The sequence below is a fragment of the Eleutherodactylus coqui genome, chromosome 2, assembly GCF_035609145.1.
Source record: "Eleutherodactylus coqui strain aEleCoq1 chromosome 2, aEleCoq1.hap1, whole genome shotgun sequence".
Lineage (NCBI taxonomy): Eukaryota > Metazoa > Chordata > Amphibia > Anura > Eleutherodactylidae > Eleutherodactylus > Eleutherodactylus coqui.
Window position 1 is genome coordinate 208,480,729 of NC_089838.1, and position 22,514 is coordinate 208,503,242.

At 44.7% G+C, this 22,514-nt stretch overlaps 1 protein-coding gene across 1 annotated transcript in view; it reads right to left on the reverse strand.

Moving 5' to 3' along the window:
• CCDC33 (coiled-coil domain containing 33) overlaps positions 1 to 22,514 on the reverse strand; it is a 144,027-nt gene that overhangs the window by 14,420 nt on the left and 107,093 nt on the right. The window contains exon 19 of the mRNA XM_066592363.1: positions 7,098 to 7,176. Coding sequence (XP_066448460.1) covers positions 7,098 to 7,176 — 79 coding nt within the window. The remainder of the gene's footprint in view (positions 1 to 7,097; positions 7,177 to 22,514) is intronic.

Below are 22,514 nucleotides of genomic sequence, written 5' to 3' on the forward strand. Positions count from 1 at the left end.
GAGGAGCATGGATGGCCTTATAAGTCTTCTCACTCACCTCCTTGGTGTCTCCTCACACATGTTCTACGTGCTCTCCTTAAGCAAAGACAATACCCCTCCTGACCTCTCACTAAAAAGCCAGAAACAGCTGTCTGTGTAATGATCTCGGTTTGGTTTTTAATTCCCACTCATTGTTATAAAGACCTGTATAACAGGACGGACATTGATTTGTACGAATGCTGCCATCATCCAATAGGTGGCGCTGCAGAGGTCTTGTTCCATCTTCCCCATTTTTGCAAATAGAAATGTAGTATTACATTCAAATAAATGTACATAGTGTGCCAGAGCAACACATGAAGAAGAGTCATAGAGTGGAGACCCTATTGTTCTGTGAAACTGAGCTATGAGCACTCCTTTGTGCCACTGTATGACTCTTCTTCATACATAATCAAATGCCTCTTCATGTACCTGGAGATATACAGAGATATGACAGGGCGCCAGGTTAGATGTTGTAGAAAGCATTTAGGCTGAGCTCAGATACTCCGGAATTTGTGTAGTTATGGATATCTGCTAACTTGGTTATAATGTGAACTATGAGGTTCCCCCTTGCCAATGTCACAACTACTTGCTCAATTGTTACACTAAAATGCTATTTATTAGACCACAATTCTGCTCTGTTCCTTTATAACTAGCTGCAAGTCAATAAGGGGAAGATTTACAGTAGCATCAAAGTAGATGAGATTTTCAAAATGTTATCCACACTCTGCAGGCAAAATCTGCACTCAATTCATGTAGAAATTTACCAGCAGTATGGGATTTAAATCTGCATCATAGCAAGCAATTTTTGCCATTTTGCATGTGTTATGCAAATAAGGAAGAGGTATTTTTCCACCTTTTTTATTTACATAAATTACCCAGAGGAGCTAGTATGGCTTTATAAGTCTCTTCTAGTTGTCCCAACACCCCTTTTGGGTGCTCTCCTTGGGGACAGACTATACCATCCTCAGATCCACTCACCCCCTAGGTGTCTCCACACACTTTTTGGGTGCTCTCCTTAAGGAGACACAACACCGCTTCTGACTCACATATGTTCATGTGTAGTTTGCATGCATTTGCGCACCCTCATAGACTCCTATGGGGATCTTTGCAAACAAGCACAAAAATAGAGTATGTTTTTTTTTTTTTTTTGCCCAATGGAAATGCGCCCAAAAATAAATAATGTGAGCGAACCCATTGAAATCAATGGGTTCTATTATATGCGGTTTGTGCAAGCGTATTTCTGTGCGCAAATACGACCCCATGTGATGTCCAAGTCCTGTTTGATATGAATTTGCGCCCAATAGTTTTGGATGCAATTTAAGGACAAAAAAAATCTGACATTTTTGTCGCAGTTTTTCAAGCATTAGCCAGAAGTGAATTCATAAGATATGGTAAGTAGAAAGCAAAGACTTCTGCTTCTCCTTCCAGCCTCATCCACTTCTGGCTTTGAATCGAAAAACTGGCACATAAACCTGTGCATGAAACCTCCCTACTGATATATTGCAGCGCACATCGTGAACTACTAAATTATAAAGTGCATTCGGTGCTGAAAACTGCCTAATACATACCAGCAAAAATCAAAACCTCTGTCAGGCTTGCATTAAAAGTGATTTATTCAATGTTTCCTTGCTAAACATGTGCAATAATGGCCCCACTTACAGCTGTCACTCCTGGTGCTCTTTGTCATTTATATCACGCCTTATTATAGTGTTATTACTTCCACAGCTCCATCACTTCCTGCTCTGAGATTAATATCACCTCTCACCCAGTTCTAGAAAGTCATAGATCTTACAGCAGTTGTGAGCAAAAAACACTGCTTCATCAATAAAATAGAGGGAAAAACTCTCAGTCCAGAGCCGTCAAATAACAGCAGAATTATCCACATTCACGGCTTTTTGTGTTTACCTGGGTGGTCCATAACTAATATCACTTAAAGGTTATGCCATACTGACAATTGACCTGCCCGGCATATTTACAGCTGCATTGACCTTGTAAAAGTCAGGTAATCGCCACTTCACATCCTGGAGATACCGCACGCAGCGGGTGCCATGCACTGGGGCACTTATTGACACAGTTAAATATAAATGACTTCAGACCGTGTTCATACACTTCCAGGTTCAGTATTTTTATATATGGCAAACAGATCAGTATGGAAACAATGGTGGAGCGGTGTCACCATAGGGAAATCGCTGGCTAGGCAGGGATGAAGGGAACATGTATCAAGAAAGTTAGAGTCTGTTTAGACCTGCCAATTTCTCGCTTGAAGGAGCGAATGATGTCAGAGTTCTCTCGGGCAACATGCTTATACAGGCAGATACATCGTTGGCTATTTCAAACGAGAAATTGTTCAGGCGTTCCCATTCACTGTTTAACCCCTTAGTGACAGAGCTTTTATGATTTTTTCTATTTCAGTTTTTTCCTCTCCCCTTTTAAAAAATCGTAACTCCTTTTGACTATCGATCTAGCTGTATGAGGTCTTGGTTTTTGCGACACAAGTTGTATTTTTCAATGGTACTACTTAATTTACCATTGAAAAACTTTTTAAAAATTTGTGGAGAGGAGAGAAATGAAAAAAAACCCCACAACATTCCGTCATGTTACGGTGCATCTTGTTTCTACAGCACACAAACATGACATGATAATTGTGTTCTATGGGTCAGTATGATGACTATGATACCAAAGTAATATCCTTTTTTTTTTGTTGTACTAGTATTTTTTTTAAAGATATTTAATTTTTAAAAATTATTTTCTGTCTCCATCTTCTGCGCACAATAACCTTTTTATTTTTCCGTTGACATAGTTGTGCAAGGGCTCATTTTATGTGGTATGTCCTGTAGTTTCTGTTGGTACCATTTTTAAATAAATATGAATTTCTGATCACTTTTTATTACATTTTTTCCTGGAGACAGGGGGACCAAAAGGTGCATTTCTGGCATTCTTTCTTTTTTTTTTTTTTTTGGATGACGTTCACCATGCGCAGTAAATAATGCATTACTTTGATAAATTGGACTTTTATGGATGCAGAGATACCAAATATGTATGTTTGTTTTATTGTTTAGATTACCATATTTTTCGCTCTATAAGACGCACTTTTTTCCCTCCAAAGTTGGGTGGAAAAGTCAGTGCGTCGAACGTACAGAGATCAGACCCGGCCTGAGCTGTAAAGGATTGTATATCCTTCTCACTGTGCTGCCGCCGTTTGCATACAAAGCCGACACAGCAGTAGAGCAGAGCGGCCACACAACAGCTGATTGCTGGGGGCTGGGGGAGGAGCAGGGAGCAGAGCGGCCAGTACAACAGCTGATTGCTGCGGGTTGGGGGAGGAGCAGGGAGCAGAGCGGCCCGGCCATACAACAGCTGATTGCTGGGGGCGGAGGGGAGGAGCAGGGTGCAGAGCGTCCGGCCCGTACAGCAGCTGATTGCTGGGGCGGGGGAGGAGCAGGGAGCAGAGCGGCTGCACAACAGCTGATTGCTGGGGGCGGGGGAGGAGCAGGGAGCAGAGCGGCCCGTACAACAGCTGATTGCTGGGGGCGGGGGAGGAGCAGGAAGCTATTATACAGACCGGCAGCTCCTGCTATATTGCTGACAGTGTGATAAAGATAGGAGGTCCGCTGCACACCAGCACCCATACAACAGCTGATTAGTGAAAGGGAGCTGCTGCTCCTCCCTGCCTCAGCAGTCAGCTGTATGTACAGACACTCTCACATCTGCCAGCTACATAGGAGAGGGAGAGGCAGAGGGAGAAAGCTGCCTGTATTGTGTAAATATGTGTGCCTAGTTATGCATAACCATAATGATACATGCCATGCAGGGTTCCTGGAAAGTTGGGTGACAACTAATGGAATCATTACATTGTCACTCAGCTCTTCCAGGATCCTAAATGCCAACTGCAGAGTTATGCAATCATGCATACCACATGCATTGCCATAACTATTCAACGTGGGATTCAGGGCTCCTGGAAAGCTGGATGACAAGTAATAAGAACACCATTACATTTATACTCACCTTTCTTGGATCCTGAATGACAAGTTGACCTAGTGGTATATACTTCATTCCGAGGCGGTACTACTGCTGTTTATTTCTCCTGTAATACCTCCCTCACTGCCTGGTCTGGGGAGTTCAAAATATTTCTCTCCTATTTTCCTCCTCTAAAACCTAGGTGCGTCTTATCATCAGGTGCGTCTTATAAAGCGAAAAATACGGTATTTTATTGTAAATATGGCAAAAGAGGGGCTTTTGAATTTTTATTACTTTTTTTAATAACTAGTAAAATGTTATTGTTCTTATTTTTACATTTACTTTTAGTCCTCCTAAGGGAGCACAACATGGATGCTTTGATCGCTCCTGCAGTATGACGTCATGCTATAGCATTACATCATACTGCGATCTGACAGGCAGTCTATTAAGCCACACAACGGGGATGGCAAGACAGCCCTGGGACCTTTCAGAAGGCCCCTGGCTGCCATGACTCCCTCATGGCTTCGCAGATCTCACAGTGGGGGTGCTGTACAGGACCCCTGAACATTGTTTCGAGGATTTAAATGCCGCTTGCAGAATTGACAGCAGCATTTAAAAGGTTAACAGCCCCGATCGGCCGCGCCGCTTGTTGGGACTGTTGCCCGCGGGTGTCAGCTGTAAGAAACAGCCGGCGCCCGTGGTGTATGTAGGGAGATTGTGCCGCAATCTCCCTCCATACACGTTCTGCAGCTGCAGGACGTAAAAACACTATGGGGCCGTCACTAAGGGGTTAAGGGTAGTCTCAGATGACTGCAAAAGCAACTACACTTGCCGGTACGGAGCGTGGTTGTGCCTGAACTAGGTTTTTCTTTTAACCTTGCTAGCTGTTCAAACTTCACCACATTGTTCATGATTTACAAAACAAAAAACTGCGGGAAGATAGGTCCTGCCCCAACTTTCCCATAAGTAGTAAATACTATGTGTGGGAAAGATAGGGCAAGTCCTATCTTTTCTCGCCCATACTATTAACGGGAAATAATCAGTGGTTTCGTTTTGTTCTGTTATGCAGAAAACCACATTTGTCTGAAACATAAGGGGAGTGAAATATGCTCGTTTGTATGCGCAACTACCGAGCCTAGTTGTGCATAAACCATGTTTTTTATTTTTAATTGGGCCTTTCAAACTCCATGCCATATTGCGCGAGTTTGAAAAAAACAGCAGGAAGATAGGTCCAGCAAGTCCTATCTTTACTCACCCGTACTATTAACGGGCCACAATACCGCTAATTAAAACGAAACCATTGAAATCAGTGGTTTAAGTTCATCCCGTTATGCGGCCGCATAATGGGACTAAAACACGCCCAGATGAAGAAGCCCTAAGTAAATGAGAGACTTAATGATCAGTATTTAAACCGAACGATTAGTGAACGAGTCAGTGATGATTTTTATGCCTGCATGAAATGATCTGTGAATGAAACGTGATTGATTTATTTTACATTGTTCGATCGTTGGCTGCATTTACACTATACAATCATTCATTTTTGCTAATTTTAATGATTTTTTTGAACGATAATCGTTCCGTGTAAAAGAGCCTATAAGGCTCCTTTACACAGACATATGTGTTTTTGGTCACGCCTTAACGTATATGCGCTATGTACAAGGTTTTTTTGCACATGTATTGGACGTATTTTACTGTACTTTTTGCACATGTCGGACATGTTCATTAGTATGCAGCAGAGGAACATTCCCTGATTTACATGGCTATTTAGCCTTATGAGTTACAGATGTATTTTTTTTTTTCACAGAATTGCACATCCCATTGCGCATTGCGCACACATTTGCGCACCCCCATAGATTTCTCATGGTACTTGGGTGCGCAAATGCGCAGAATGATAGAGCAGGTCTGCTTGTTTTTGGGCATGTGAGAAATGCACACACCAAATCGGGGAATGAGAATGAACTATTCTCTATGTATTGTGTTTATAAATTCTATGCACGCAAAAATGTGTGCAAATATGCCCGTGTGAAGCCTGTCTTAGGCTTCTTTCACACAAGCGCATATCGGCTGGCTGTTTTCACGGCCGGCTAATATGCGCTGTGATCTGATGCACGAATTCCTGAGGCGTAAAAGCGTCCGGCAAAGCCAATATAGCGTTTTTACGTCGAGCCCAAAAGATAGTCCTGGAACTATGTTTTGGGCTGGATTACGTCGGCCGCTGCATGTGCTCCTATGGGAGCCCATGGCAGCGGCCGTAGGTGGGAGGGAGTTTAGCAGCGTGGCTGCTAAACGCCCTCCCTCTGCTCTCCTCCCCTCCCCTATGAAGACTCACCTCTCATCTCCTCCCCACCCATTCTGTACAATGGAAGTAGGCGAGACAGGGGCGTAGCTAAGCGCTGTCCTGCCCCGCTTCTCCCATTGATGGCTATTGACTGCCTCCGCTCTCTCTCCGCCCCTTGTCCATAGCTATCAATGGGAAGAGGCGGGGCAGGGGACCGCTTAGCTCCGCCCACACCCCTTCCATTGCAAAGAACGAGTGGGGAGGTGACGAGAGGTGAGCCTGCGATGGGGAGGGGAAATAGATGACGGCATGGTGAGCCCGGTCCATATGCACTGGACCCCATGCCGTATGAACGGGCGCACAAACGTTAGATTTGCGCGCCCGTTCACAAGCTTCTATGCCCCAGATGGAAGCGTATATTGGCCAGCTGTGAAAACGCCAGCCAATATGCGCTCGTGTGAAAAAAGCCTAAATCTGTATAGCTGGGAGGAAAGATGGAAGAGAGGGGACAAAAAGTTCAGGAGGGAAGTGTATTTATTAGGAAACTAAACACTAGAATAAGGGACACAATCTGAGTTCATATTAACATACTATGTACCTCCATTATTAAAACTTTTTAATTAACTCCCCTCATCCACATCTAATACCGGAGCACATACCCTGCTAGACCTTCCAGCCAATACTCCTTCAGCTAGTGAGAAGGGATAGCACTTAACTGGGTGCTTCTGCCACTCTGTGGCCGTCTTCAGCACCCAACGGTCAAAACTGCTGTCATGTCTTAATGGCAGCTATACTATTAATCACAATGTCATTTCTGTTTTATACATTTGTTCATGAAAATCACCTCTGTCTCCTTTGTCTACACGACCTTTCTTCTCATCTCTCAGTTTATTATCCAGCAGTTTCTCCATCTTCTCAATTACCTGCGTGAATATAAGTGGAATTAAACTATGTGAGAGAAGCAAATACTGTGCATCATTCCATACTAAGAACTTTAGAGCATCATTGCAACAATTGAACATGATGGTGGTATTGTGATGGTGTGGAATAGGGGATTTTATATAATCCTAACTTCCCGTAAACACTGTGTGCATGTATAATGTTCACACTTTATTATATACAGATTGTAACAGTTCTTCTACTACCATCAGCTCTCGGGGACCAGGAACTAATGAGGGAGGCAGACATTAGATAGGTATAGCCAAACATAAAAATTAGTCTTTGCTTGATAACTGAGGAAAGACAAAAGTCTAGTCAAACTCCTGGAACTCAAAAGACTCAACTGAGAAGATATAGCAGGACCGGAAATTAGCAACTGAGGGCAGTTTCACACTAATGTGGTTTTCTCCCCTTCAATTGATTTCAGTGTTTTCGTTTTTACTACTGGGATTCTCGCCCATTAATTGTACGGTCGAGAAAAGACAGGACTTGCCCTATCTTTCCCACACATAGTGAATACTACATATGGGAAAGATCGTACAGCATCTATCTTCCCGCAGTTTTTTCAAACTCCTGAAATATGGTGCGGAGTTTGAATGGCCGGCAAAAACCCTTGTTCAGGTGCAGCTACTCTCCATACCGGCGAGCTTAGTTGTGCCTACAGCCATCTAAAACCGCCCTGATGTATATAAACTCACCAGTGTGCATGTATGCATTAATTCACTTCACAAGTAGAAAATAAGATCAATTTGAAATGAACGTGTGATTCAGTAATTACATTATATTAAGCTGATAAGGACCAAATGTCATAAATTTACGGTGCTTGGTCCTGGGCTTTAATCCCGGCTGATGGTAAAGAAATAGGACAGGATTAAAGCACATGCTCCTGCAATTTAGCAGGAGCAGGTTGGGTCCTTGGTTGTTAGTCACAGCTGAGGACCTTGAGTAGAAGAGAGAAGTGTTTTTCCACTGCTTCTGCCTTCTCTCGTGTATGCTACACAGCAGCGCTATGTAGTGGTTAGAAAAAGTGTATTCAACCTGGTGATCATGTAATCGTTGGGTGCCCCCTGCCACAGCAGAGCTGCAGGTTCTTACCGGACTTAGATCTACTTTGCCAGTGACTACTGTCCCTACAGGGGGAATATTTTCCCTGTAACTGGAGCTCCTATGGATTCACCAGCTACAGTGGAAAAGTGTGACAAAAAAAAAATTATAATGTGAATTAACCCCAGAAGCCTTATATGACGTCATGGGGGACATAGACGTTAAAAATAATTGTTAGAAAACTAGGTTTTTAAAAATTATAAAATAAAATAAAGAATATATATATATAAAAGAAAATGACTAGAGATGAGCGAACGTACTCGTCCGAGCTTGATACTCGTTCGAGTATTAGCGTGTTCGAGATGCTCGTTACTCGTGACGAGTACCACGCGATGTTCGAGTTACTTTCACTTTCATCTCTGAGACGTTAGCGCACTTTTCTGGCCAATAGAAAGACAGGGAAGGCATTACAACTTCCCCCTGCAACGTTCAAGCCCTATACCACCCCCTGCAGTGAGTGGCTGGCGAGATCAGGTGTCACCCGAGTATATAAATCGACCCCTCCCGCGGCTCGCCACAGATGCATTCTGACAGAGATCAGGGAAAGTACTGCTGGTGCCGGAGCTGCTATAGGGAGAGCGTTAGGAGTTATTTTAGGCTTTAAGAACCCCAACGGTCCTTCTTAGGGCCACATCTGACCGTGTGCAGTGCTGTTGAGGCTGCTTTTAGCAGTGTTGCACAATTCTTTTTTTTGTATATCGGCCGTGCAGAGCATTGCGTCCTCAGTCTGCAGTCATTGTACAGAGTATAGGGCCAGTACTGGTGAGGCAGGGAAAGAGATATTCAGGCTATATAGGCAGTGGGCTTTTTCCAAAAAATTGGGGAAAAATACTATATTTGGTCTGCCTGTGACCGTCTTCAGTTTACTGCGTGTCTGCTGGGGGTAGTAGTCCTAATTAATACGCAGCTAAGCGTTACAGCAGGCTTGCGCAAAATTGTTTCCTGGATCTGCTGTCTCTGTTACATGATCGCCGTCATTCCGCCAGAGGGAAAGAGTATACATTATATTATACGCTTCCCACAGTATCTATCTGCTGGGGGTAGTAGTCCTAATTAATACGCAGCTAAGCGTTACAGCAGGCTTGCGCAAAATTGTTTCCTGGATCTGCTGTCTCTGTTACATGATCGCCGTCATCCCGCCAGAGGGAAAGAGTATACATAATATTATACGCTGCCTACAGTATCTATCTGCTGGGGGTAGTAGTCCTAATTAATACGCAGCAAAGCGTTACAGCAGGCTTGCGCAAAATTGTTTCCTGGATCTGCTGTCTCTGTTACTTCAGCGCTGTCATCCCGCCAGAGGGAAACAGTATACATAATATTATACGCTGCCTACAGTATCTATCTGCTGAGGGTAGTAGTCCTAATTAATATGCAGCTAAGCGTTACAGCAGGCTTGTGCAAAATTGTTTCCTGGATCTGCTGTCTCTGTTACATGATCGCCGTCATCCAGCCAGAGGGAAAGAGTATACATAATATTATACGCTGCCTACAGTATCTATCTGCTGGGGGTAGTAGTCCTAATTAATACGCAGCTAAGCGTTACAGCAGGCTTGCGCAAAATTGTTTCCTGGATCTGCTGTCTCTGTTACATGATCGCCGTCATCCTGCCAGAGGGAAAGAGTATACATAATATTATACACTGCCTACAGTATCTATCTGCTGGGTGTAGTAGTCCTAATTAATACGCAGCTAAGCGTTACAGCAGGCTTGCACAAAATTGTTTCCTGGATCCGCTGTCTCTGTTACATGATCGCCGTCATCCTGCCAGAGGGAAAGAGTATACATAATATTATACGCTGCCTACAGTATCTATCTGCTGGGGGTAGTAGTCCTAATTAATACGCAGCTAAGCGTTACAGCAGGCTTGCGCAAAATTGTTTCCTGGATCTGCTGTCTCTGTTACATCAGCGCTGTCATCCCGCCAGAGGGAAAGAGTATACATAATATTATACACTGCCTACAGTATCTATCTGCGGGGGGGTAGTAGTCCTAATTAATACGCAGCTAAGCGTTACAGCAGGCTTGCGCAAAATTGTTTCCTGGATCTGCTGTCTCTGTTACTTCAGCGCTGTCATCCCGCCAGAGGGAAACAGTATACATAATATTATACGCTGCCTACAGTATCTATCTGCTGGGGGTAGTAGTCCTAATTAATACGCAGCTAAGCGTTACAGCAGGCTTGCACAAAATTGTTTCCTGGATCTGCTGTCTCTGTTACATGATCGCCGACATCCCGCCAGAGGGAAAGAGTATACATAAAATGATACGCTGCCTACAGTATCTATTTGCTGGGGGTAGTAGTCCTAATTAATACGCAGCTAAGCGCTACAGCAGGCTTGCGCAAAATTGTTTCCTGGATCTGCAGTCTCTTTTACTTCAGCGCTGTCATCCCGCCAGAGGGAAACAGTATACATAATATTATACGCTGCCTACAGTATCTATCTGCTGGGGGTAGTAGTCCTAATTAATACGCAGCTAAGCGTTACAGCAGGCTTGTGCAAAATTGTTTCCTGGATCTGCTGTCTCTGTTACATGATCGCCGTCATCCCGCCAGAGAGAAAGAGTATACATAATATTATACGCTGCCTACAGTATCTATCTGCTGGGGGTAGTAGTCCTAATTAATACGCAGCTAAGCATTACAGCAGGCTTGCGCAAAATTGTTTCCTGGATCTGCTGTCTCTGTTACATGATCGCCGACATCCCGCCAGAGGGAAAGAGTATACATAAAATGATACGCTGCCTACAGTATCTATCTGCTGGGGGTAGTAGTCCTAATTAATACGCAGCTAAGCGTTACAGCAGGCTTGCGCAAAATTGTTTCCTGGATCTGCTGTCTCTGTTACATCAGCGCTGTCATCCCGCCAGAGGGAAAGAGTATACATAATATTATACGCTGCCTACAGTATCTATCTGCTGGGGGTAGTAGTCCTAATTAATACGCAGCTAAGCGTTACAGCAGGCTTGCGCAAAATTGTTTCCTGGATCTGCTGTCTCTGTTACTTTAGCGCTGTCATCCCGCCAGGGGACGACAGTATACATAATATTATACGCTGCCTACAGTATCTATCTGCTGGGGGTAGTAGTCCTAATTAATACGCAGCTAAGCGTTACAGCAGGCTTGCGCAAAATTGTTTCCTGGATCTGCTGTCTCTGTTACATGATCGCCGTCATCCCGCCAGAGGGAAAGAGTATACATAATATTATACGCTGCCTACAGTATCTATCTGCTGGGGGTAGTAGTCCTAATTAATACGCAGCTAAGCGTTACAGCAGGCTTGCGCAAAATTGTTTCCTGGATCTGCTGTCTCTGTTACATGATCGCCGTCATCCCGCCAGAGGGAAACAGTATACATAATATTATACGCTGCCTATAGTATCTATCTGCTAGGGGTAGTAGTCCTAATTAATACGCAGCTAAGCGTTACAGCAGGCTTGCGCAAAATTGTTTCCTGGATCTGCTGTCTCTGTTACATGATCGCCGTCATCCCGCCAGAGGGAAAGAGTATACATAAAATTATACGCTGCCTACAGTATCTATCTGCTGGGGGTAGTAGTCCTAATTAATACGCAGCTAAGCGTTACAGCAGGCTTGCGCAAAATTGTTTCCTGGATCTGCTGTCTCTGTTACATCAGCGCTGTCATCCCGCCAGAGGGAAAGAGTATACATAATATTATACGCTGCCTACAGTATCTATCTGCTGGGGGTAGTAGTCCTAATTAATACGCAGCTAAGCGTTACAGCAGGCTTGCGCAAAATTGTTTCCTGGATCTGCTGTCTCTGTTACTTTAGCGCTGTCATCCCGCCAGAGGACAACAGTATACATAATATTATACGCTGCCTACAGTATCTATCTGCTGGGGGTAGTAGTCGTAATTAATACGCAGCTAAGCGTTACAGCAGGCTTGCGCAAAATTGTTTCCTGGATCTGCTGTCTCTGCTACATGATCGCCGTCATCCCGCCAGAGGGAAAGAGTATACATAATAGTATACGCTGCCTACAGTATCTATCTGCTGGGGGTAGTAGTCCTAATTAATACGCAGCTAAGCGTTACAGCAGGCTTGCGCAAAATTGTTTCCTGGATCTGCTGTCTCTGTTACATGATTGCCGTCATCCCGCCAGAGGGAAAGAGTATACATAAAATGATACGCTGCCTACAGTATCTATCTGCTGGGGGTAGTAGTCCTAATTAATACGCAGCTAAGCGTTACAGCAGGCTTGCGCAAAATTGTTTCCTGGATCTGCTGTTTCTGTTACATGATCGCCGTCATCCCGCCAGAGGGAAAGAGTATACATAAAATTATACGCTGGCTACAGTATCTATCTGCTGGGGGTAGTAGTCCTAATTAATACGCAGCTAAGCGTTACAGCAGGCTTGCGCAAAATTGTTTCCTGGATCTGCTGTCTCTGTTACATCAGCGCTGTCATCCCGCCAGAGGGAAAGAGTATACATAATATTATACGCTGCCTACAGTATCTATCTGCTGGGGGTAGTAGTCCTAATTAATACGCAGCTAAGCGTTACAGCAGGCTTGCGCAAAATTGTTTCCTGGATCTGCTGTCTCTGTTACTTTAGCGCTGTCATCCCGCCAGAGGACAACAGTATACATAATATTATACGCTGCCTACAGTATCTATCTGCTGGGGGTAGTAGTCGTAATTAATACGCAGCTAAGCGTTACAGCAGGCTTGCGCAAAATTGTTTCCTGGATCTGCTGTCTCTGCTACATGATCGCCGTCATCCCGCCAGAGGGAAAGAGTATACATAATAGTATACGCTGCCTACAGTATCTATCTGCTGGGGGTAGTAGTCCTAATTAATACGCAGCTAAGCGTTACAGCAGGCTTGCGCAAAATTGTTTCCTGGATCTGCTGTCTCTGTTACATGACCGCCGTCATCCCGCCAGAGGGAAAGAGTATACATAATATTATACGCTGCCTACAGTATCTATCTGCTGGGGGTAGTAGTCCTAATTAATACGCAGCTAAGCGTTACAGCAGGCTTGCGCAAAATTGTTTCCTGGATCTGCTGTCTCTGTTACATGATCGCCGTCATCCCGCCAGAGGGAAACAGTATACATAATATTATACGCTGCCTATAGTATCTATCTGCTAGGGGTAGTAGTCCTAATTAATACGCAGCTAAGCGTTACAGCAGGCTTGTGCAAAATTGTTTCCTGGATCTGCTGTCTCTGTTACATGATCGCCGTCATCCCGCCAGAGGGAAAGAGTATACATAATATTATACGCTGCCTACAGTATCTATCTGCTGGGGGTAGTAGTCCTAATTAATATGCAGCTAAGCGTTACAGCAGGCTTGCGCAAAATTGTTTCCTGGATCTGCTGTCTCTGTTACATGATTGCCGTCATCCCGCCAGAGGGAAAGAGTATACATAAAATGATACGCTGCCTACAGTATCTATCTGCTGGGGGTAGTAGTCCTAATTAATACGCAGCTAAGCGTTACAGCAGGCTTGCGCAAAATTGTTTCCTGGATCTGCTGTCTCTGTTACATGATCGCCGTCATCCCGCCAGAGGGAAAGAGTATACATAAAATTATACGCTGCCTACAGTATCTATCTGCTGGGGGTAGTAGTCCTAATTAATACGCAGCTAAGCGTTACAGCAGGCTTGCGCAAAATTGTTTCCTGGATCTGCTGTCTTTGTTACATCAGCACTGTCATCCCGCCAGAGGGAAAGAGTATACATAATATTATACGCTGCCTACAGTATCTATCTGCTGGGGGTAGTAGTCCTAATTAATACGCAGCTAAGCGTTACAGCAGGCTTGCGCAAAATTGTTTCCTGGATCTGCTGTCTCTGTTACTTTAGCGCTGTCATCCCGCCAGAGGACAACAGTATACATAATATTATACGCTGCCTACAGTATCTATCTGCTGGGGGTAGTAGTCGTAATTAATACGCAGCTAAGCGTTACAGCAGGCTTGCGCAAAATTGTTTCCTGGATCTGCTGTCTCTGCTACATGATCGCCGTCATCCCGCCAGAGGGAAAGAGTATACATAATAGTATACGCTGCCTACAGTATCTATCTGCTGGGGGTAGTAGTCCTAATTAATACGCAGCTAAGCGTTACAGCAGGCTTGCGCAAAATTGTTTCCTGGATCTGCTGTCTCTGTTACATGACCGCCGTCATCCCGCCAGAGGGAAAGAGTATACATAATATTATACGCTGCCTACAGTATCTATCTGCTGGGGGTAGTAGTCCTAATTAATACGCAGCTAAGCGTTACAGCAGGCTTGCGCAAAATTGTTTCCTGGATCTGCTGTCTCTGTTACTTCAGCGCTGTCATCCCGCCAGAGGGAAACAGTATACATAATATTATACGCTGCCTACAGTATCTATCTGCTGGGGGTAGTAGTCCTAATTAATACGCAGCTAAGCGTTACAGCAGGCTTGCGCAAAATTGTTTCCTGGATCTGCTGTCTCTGTTACATGACCGCCGTCATCCCGCCAGAGGGAAAGAGTATACATAATATTATACGCTGCCTACAGTATCTATCTGCTGGGGGTAGTAGTCCTAATTAATACGCAGCTAAGCGTTACAGCAGGCTTGCGCAAAATTGTTTCCTGGATCTGCTGTCTCTGTTACATGATCGCCGTCATCCCGCCAGAGGGAAAGAGTATACATAATATTATACGCTGCCTACAGTATCTATCTGCTGGGGGTAGTAGTCCTAATTAATACGCAGCTAAGCGTTACAGCAGGCTTGCGCAAAATTGTTTCCTGGATCTGCTGTCTCTGTTACATGATCGCCGTCATCCTGGCAGAGGGAAAGAGTATACATAATATTATACACTGCCTACAGTATCTATCCGCTGGGTGTAGTAGTCCTAATTAATACGCAGCTAAGCGTTACAGCAGGCTTGCACAAAATTGTTTCCTGGATCCGCTGTCTCTGTTACATGATCGCCGTCATCCTGCCAGAGGGAAAGAGTATACATAATATTATACGCTGCCTACAGTAGCTATCTGCTGGGGGTAGTAGTCCTAATTAATACGCAGCTAAGCGTTACAGCAGGCTTGCGCAAAATTGTTTCCTGGATCTGCTGTCTCTGTTACATCAGCGCTGTTATCCCGCCAGAGGGAAAGAGTGTACATAATATTATACACTGCCTACAGTATCTATCTGCGGGGGGGTAGTAGTCCTAATTAATACGCAGCTAAGCGTTACAGCAGGCTTGCGCAAAATTGTTTCCTGGATCTGCTGTCTCTGTTACTTCAGCGCTGTCATCCCGCCAGAGGGAAACAGTATACATAATATGATACGCTGCCTACAGTATCTATCTGCTGGGGGTAGTAGTCCTAATTAATACGCAGCTAAGCATTACAGCAGGCTTGCACAAAATTGTTTCCTGGATCTGCTGTCTCTGTTACATGATCGCCGTCATCCCGCAAGAGGGAATGAGTATACATAATATTATACGCTGCCTACAGTATCTATCTGCTGGGGGTAGTCCTAATTAATACGCAGCTAAGCATTACAGCAGGCTTGCGCAAAATTGTTTCCTGGATCTGCTGTCTCTGTTATATGATTGCCGTCAACCCGCCAGAGGGAAAGAGTATACACAATATTATACGCTGCCTACAGTATCTATTTACTGGGGGTAGTAGTCCTAATTAATACGCAGCTAAGCGCTACAGCAGGCTTGCGCAAAATTGTTTCCTGGATCTGCTGTCTCTTTTACTTCAGCGCTGTCATCCCGCCAGAGGGAAAGAGTATACATAATATTATACGCTGCCTACAGTATCTATCTGCTGGGGGTAGTAGTCCTAATTAATACGCAGCTAAGCGTTACAGCAGGCTTGTGCAAAATTGTTTCCTGGATCTGCTGTCTCTGTTACATGATCGCCGTCATCCCGGCAGAGAGAAAGAGCATACATAATATTATACGCTGCCTACAGTATCTATCTGCTGGGGGTAGTAGTCCTAATTAATACGCAGCTAAGCATTACAGCAGGCTTGCGCAAAATTGTTTCCTGGATCTGCTGTCTCTGTTACATGATCGCCGTCATCCCGCCAGAGGGAAAGAGTATACATAAAATGATACGCTGCCTACAGTATCTATCTGCTGGGGGTAGTAGTCCTAATTAATACGCAGCTAAGCGTTACAGCAGGCTTGCGCAAAATTGTTTCCTGGATCTGCTGTCTCTGTTACTTTAGCGCTGTCATCCCGTCAGAGGACGACAGTATACATAATATTATACGCTGCCTACAGTATCTATCTGCTGGGGGTAGTAGTCCTAATTAATACGCAGCTAAGCGTTACAGCAGGCTTGCGCAAAATTGTTTCCTGGATCTGCTGTCTCTGTTACATGATCGCCGTCATCCCGCCAGAGGGAAAGAGTATACATAATATTATACGCTGCCTACAGTATCTATCTGCTGGGGGTAGTAGTCCTAATTAATACGCAGCTAAGCGTTACAGCAGGCTTGCGCAAAATTGTTTCCTGGATCTGCTGTCTCTGTTACATGATCGCCGTCATCCCGCCAGAGGGAAACAGTATACATAATATTATACGCTGCCTGCAGTATCTATCTGCTAGGGGTAGTAGTCCTAATTAATACGCAGCTAAGCGTTACAGCAGGCTTGTGCAAAATTGTTTCCTGGATCTGCTGTCTCTGTTACATGATCGCCGTCATCCCGCCAGAGGGAAAGAGTATACATAATATTATACGCTGCCTACAGTATCTATCTGCTGGGGGTAGTAGTCCTAATTAATATGCAGCTAAGCGTTACAGCAGGCTTGCGCAAAATTGTTTCCTGGATCTGCTGTCTCTGTTACATGATCGCCGTCATCCCGCCAGAGGGAAAGAGTATACATAATATTATACGCTGCCTACAGTATCTATCTGCTGGGGGTAGTAGTCCTAACTAATACGCAGCTAAGCGTTACAGCAGGCTTGCGCAAAATTGTTTCCTGGATCTGCTGTCTCTGTTACATGATCGCCGTCATCCCGCCAGAGGGAAAGAGTATACATAAAATTATACGCTGCCTACAGTATCTATCTGCTGGGGGTAGTAGTCCTAATTAATACGCAGCTAAGCGTTACAGCAGGCTTGCGCAAAATTGTTTCCTGGATCTGCTGTCTTTGTTACATCAGCAATGTCATCCCGCCAGAGGGAAAGAGTATACATAATATTATACGCTGCCTACAGTATCTATCTGCTGGGGGTAGTAGTCCTAATTAATACGCAGCTAAGCGTTACAGCAGGCTTGCGCAAAATTGTTTCCTGGATCTGCTGTCTCTGTTACTTTAGCGCTGTCATCCCGCCAGAGGACAACAGTATACATAAAATTATACGCTGCCTACAGTATCTATCTGCTGGGGGTAGTAGTCCTAATTAATACGCAGCTAAGCGTTACAGCAGGCTTGCGCAAAATTGTTTCCTGGATCTGCTGTCTCTGCTACATGATCGCCGTCATCCCGCCAGAGGGAAAGAGTATACATAATATTATACGCTGCCTACAGTATCTATCTGCTGGGGGTAGTAGTCCTAATTAATACGCAGCTAAGCGTTACAGCAGGCTTGCGCAAAATTGTTTCCTGGATCTGCTGTCTCTGTTACATGACCGCCGTCATCCCGCCAGAGGGAAAGAGTATACATAATATTATACGCTGCCTACAGTATCTATCTGCTGGGGGTAGTAGTCCTAATTAATACGCAGCTAAGCGTTACAGCAGTCTTGCGCAAAATTGTTTCCTGGATCTGCTGTCTCTGTTACATGATCGCCGTCATCCCGCCAGAGGGAAAGAGTATACATAATATTATACGCTGCCTACAGTATCTATCTGCTGGGGGTAGTAGTCCTAATTAATACGCAGCTAAGCGTTACAGCAGGCTTGCGCAAAATTGTTTCCTGGATCTGCTGTCTCTGTTACATGATCGCCGTCATCCCGCCAGAGGGAAAGAGTATACATAATATTATACGCTGCCTACAGTATCTATCTGCTGGGGGTAGTAGTCCTAATTAATACGCAGCTAAGCGTTACAGCAGGCTTGCGCAAAATTGTTTCCTGGATCTGCTGTCTCTGTTACATGATCGCCGTCATCCCGCCAGAGGGAAAGAGTATACATAATATTATACGCTGCCTACAGTATCTATCTGCTGGGGGTAGTAGTCCTAACTAATACGCAGCTAAGCGTTACAGCAGGCTTGCGCAAAATTGTTTCCTGGATCTGCTGTCTCTGTTACATGATCGCCGTCATCCCGCCAGAGGGAAAGAGTATACATAAAATTATACGCTGCCTACAGTATCTATCTGCTGGGGGTAGTAGTCCTAATTAATACGCAGCTAAGCGTTACAGCAGGCTTGCGCAAAATTGTTTCCTGGATCTGCTGTCTTTGTTACATCAGCAATGTCATCCCGCCAGAGGGAAAGAGTATACATAATATTATACGCTGCCTACAGTATCTATCTGCTGGGGGTAGTAGTCCTAATTAATACGCAGCTAAGCGTTACAGCAGGCTTGCGCAAAATTGTTTCCTGGATCTGCTGTCTCTGTTACTTTAGCGCTGTCATCCCGCCAGAGGACAACAGTATACATAAAATTATACGCTGCCTACAGTATCTATCTGCTGGGGGTAGTAGTCCTAATTAATACGCAGCTAAGCGTTACAGCAGGCTTGCGCAAAATTGTTTCCTGGATCTGCTGTCTCTGCTACATGATCGCCGTCATCCCGCCAGAGGGAAAGAGTATACATAATATTATACGCTGCCTACAGTATCTATCTGCTGGGGGTAGTAGTCCTAATTAATACGCAGCTAAGCGTTACAGCAGGCTTGCGCAAAATTGTTTCCTGGATCTGCTGTCTCTGTTACATGACCGCCGTCATCCCGCCAGAGGGAAAGAGTATACATAATATTATACGCTGCCTACAGTATCTATCTGCTGGGGGTAGTAGTCCTAATTAATACGCAGCTAAGCGTTACAGCAGTCTTGCGCAAAATTGTTTCCTGGATCTGCTGTCTCTGTTACATGATCGCCGTCATCCCGCCAGAGGGAAAGAGTATACATAATATTATACGCTGCCTACAGTATCTATCTGCTGGGGGTAGTAGTCCTAATTAATACGCAGCTAAGCGTTACAGCAGGCTTGCGCAAAATTGTTTCCTGGATCTGCTGTCTCTGTTACATGATCGCCGTCATCCCGCCAGAGGGAAACAGTATACATAATATTATACGCTGCCTACAGTATCTATCTGCTAGGGGTAGTAGTCCTAATTAATATGCAGCTAAGCGTTACAGCAGGCTTGTGCAAAATTGTTTTCTGGATCTGCTGTCTCTGTTACATGATCGCCGTCATCCCGCCAGAGGGAAAGAGTATACATAATATTATACGCTGCCTACAGTATCTATCTGCTGGGGGTAGTAGTCCTAATTAATATGCAGCTAAGCGTTACAGCAGGCTTGCGCAAAATTGTTTCCTGGATCTGCTGTCTCTGTTACATGATCGCCGTCATCCCGCCAGAGGGAAAGAGTATACATAATATTATACGCTGCCTACAGTATCTATCTGCTGGGGGTAATAGTCCTAACTAATACGCAGCTAAGCGTTACAGCAGGCTTGCGCAAAATTGTCTCCTGGATCTGCTGTCTCTGTTACATGATCGCTGTCATCCCGCCAGAGAGAAAGTGTATACATAAAATGATACGCTGCCTACAGTATCTATCTGCTGGGGGTAGTAGTCCTAATTAATACGCAGCTAAGCGTTACAGCAGGCTTGCGCAAAATTGTTTCCTGGATCTGCTGTCTCTGTTACATGACCGCCGTCATCCCGCCAGAGGGAAAGAGTATACATAATATTATACGCTGCCTACAGTATCTATCTGCTGGGGGTAGTAGTCCTAATTAATACGCAGCTAAGCGTTACAGCAGGCTTGCGCAAAATTGTTTCCTGGATCTGCTGTCTCTGTTACTTTAGCGCTGTCATCCCGCCAGAGGACAACAGTATACATAATATTATACGCTGCCTACAGTATCTATCTGCTGGGGGTAGTAGGCCTTATTAATACGCAGCTAAGCGTTACAGCAGGCTTGCGCAAAATTGTTTCCTGGATCTGCTGTCTCTGCTACATGATCGCCGTCATCCCGCCAGAGGGAAAGAGTATACATAATATTATACGCTGCCTACAGTATCTATCTGCTGGGGGTAGTAGTCCTAATTAATACGCAGCTAAGCGTTACAGCAGGCTTGCGCAAAATTGTTTCCTGGATCTGCTGTCTCTGTTACATGACCGCCGTCATCCCGCCAGAGGGAAAGAGTATACATAATATTATACGCTGCCTACAGTATCTATCTGCTGGGGGTAGTAGTCCTAATTAATACGCAGCTAAGCGTTACAGCAGGCTTGCGCAAAATTGTTTCCTGGATCTGCTGTCTCTGTTACATGATCGCCGTCATCCCGCCAGAGGGAAAGAGTATACATAATATTATACGCTGCCTACAGTATCTATCTGCTGGGGGTAGTAGTCCTAATTAATACGCAGCTAAGCGTTACAGCAGGCTTGCGCAAAATTGTTTCCTGGATCTGCTGTCTCTGTTACTTCAGCCCTGTCATCCCGCCAGAGGGAAACAGTATACATAATATTATACGCTGCCTACAGTATCTATCTGCTGGGGGTAGTAGTCCTAACAAATACGCAGCTAAGCGTTACAGCAGGCTTGCACAAAATTGTTTTCTGGATCTGCTGTCTCTGTTACATGATCGCCGTCATCCCGCCAGAGGGAAAGAGTATACATAATATTATACGCTGCCTACAGTATCTATCTGCTGGGGGTAGTCCTAATTAATACGCAGCTAAGCATTACAGCAGGCTTGCGCAAAATTGTTTCCTGGATCTGCTGTCTCTGTTATATGATCGCCGTCATCCCGCCAGAGGGAAAGAGTATACATAATATTATACGCTGCCTACAGTATCTATTTGCTGGGGGTAGTAGTCCTAATTAATACGCAGCTAAGCGCTACAGCAGGCTTGCGCAAAATTGTTTTCTGGATCTGCTGTCTCTTTTACTTCAGCGCTGTCATCCCGCCAGAGGGAAACAGTATACATAATATTATACGCTGCCTACAGTATCTATCTGCTGGGGGTAGTAGTCCTAATTAATACGCAGCTAAGCGTTACAGCAGGCTTGTGCAAAATTGTTTCCTGGATCTGCTGTCTCTGTTACATGATCGCCGTCATCCCGCCAGAGAGAAAGAGTATACATAATATTATACGCTGCCTACAGTATCTATCTGCTGGGGGTAGTAGTCCTAATTAATACGCAGCTAAGCATTACAGCAGGCTTGCGCAAAATTGTTTCCTGGATCTGCTTTCTCTGTTACATGATCGCCGTCATCCCGCCAGAGGGAAAGAGTATACATAAAATGATACGCTGCCTACAGTATCTATCTGCTGGGGGTAGTAGTCCTAATTAATACGCAGCTAAGCGTTACAGCAGGCTTGCGCAAAATTGTTTCCTGGATCTGCTGTCTCTGTTACATCAGCGCTGTCATCCCGCCAGAGGGAAAGAGTATACATAATATTATACGCTGCCTACAGTATCTATCTGCTGGGGGTAGTACTCCTAATTAATACGCAGCTAAGCGTTACAGCAGGCTTGCGCAAAATTGTTTCCTGGATCTGCTGTCTCTGTTACTTTAGCGCTGTCATCCCGCCAGAGGACGACAGTATACATAATATTATACGCTGCCTACAGTATCTATCTGCTGGGGGTAGTAGTCCTAATTAATACGCAGCTAAGCGTTACAGCAGGCTTGTGCAAAATTGTTTCCTGGATCTGCTGTCTCTGTTACATGATCGCCGTCATCCCGCCAGAGGGAAAGAGTATACATAATATTATACGCTGCCTACAGTATCTATCTGCTGGGGGTAGTAGTCCTAATTAATACGCAGCTAAGCGTTACAGCAGGCTTGCGCAAAATTGTTTCCTGGATCTGCTGTCTCTGTTACATGATCGCCGTCATCCCGCCAGAGGGAAAGAGTATACATAATATTATACGCTGCCTACAGTATCTATCTGCTAGGGGTAGTAGTCCTAATTAATACGCAGCTAAGCGTTACAGCAGGCTTGTGCAAAATTGTTTCCTGGATCTGCTGTCTCTGTTACATGATCGCCGTCATCCCGCCAGAGGGAAAGAGTATACATAATATTATACGCTGCCTACAGTATCTATCTG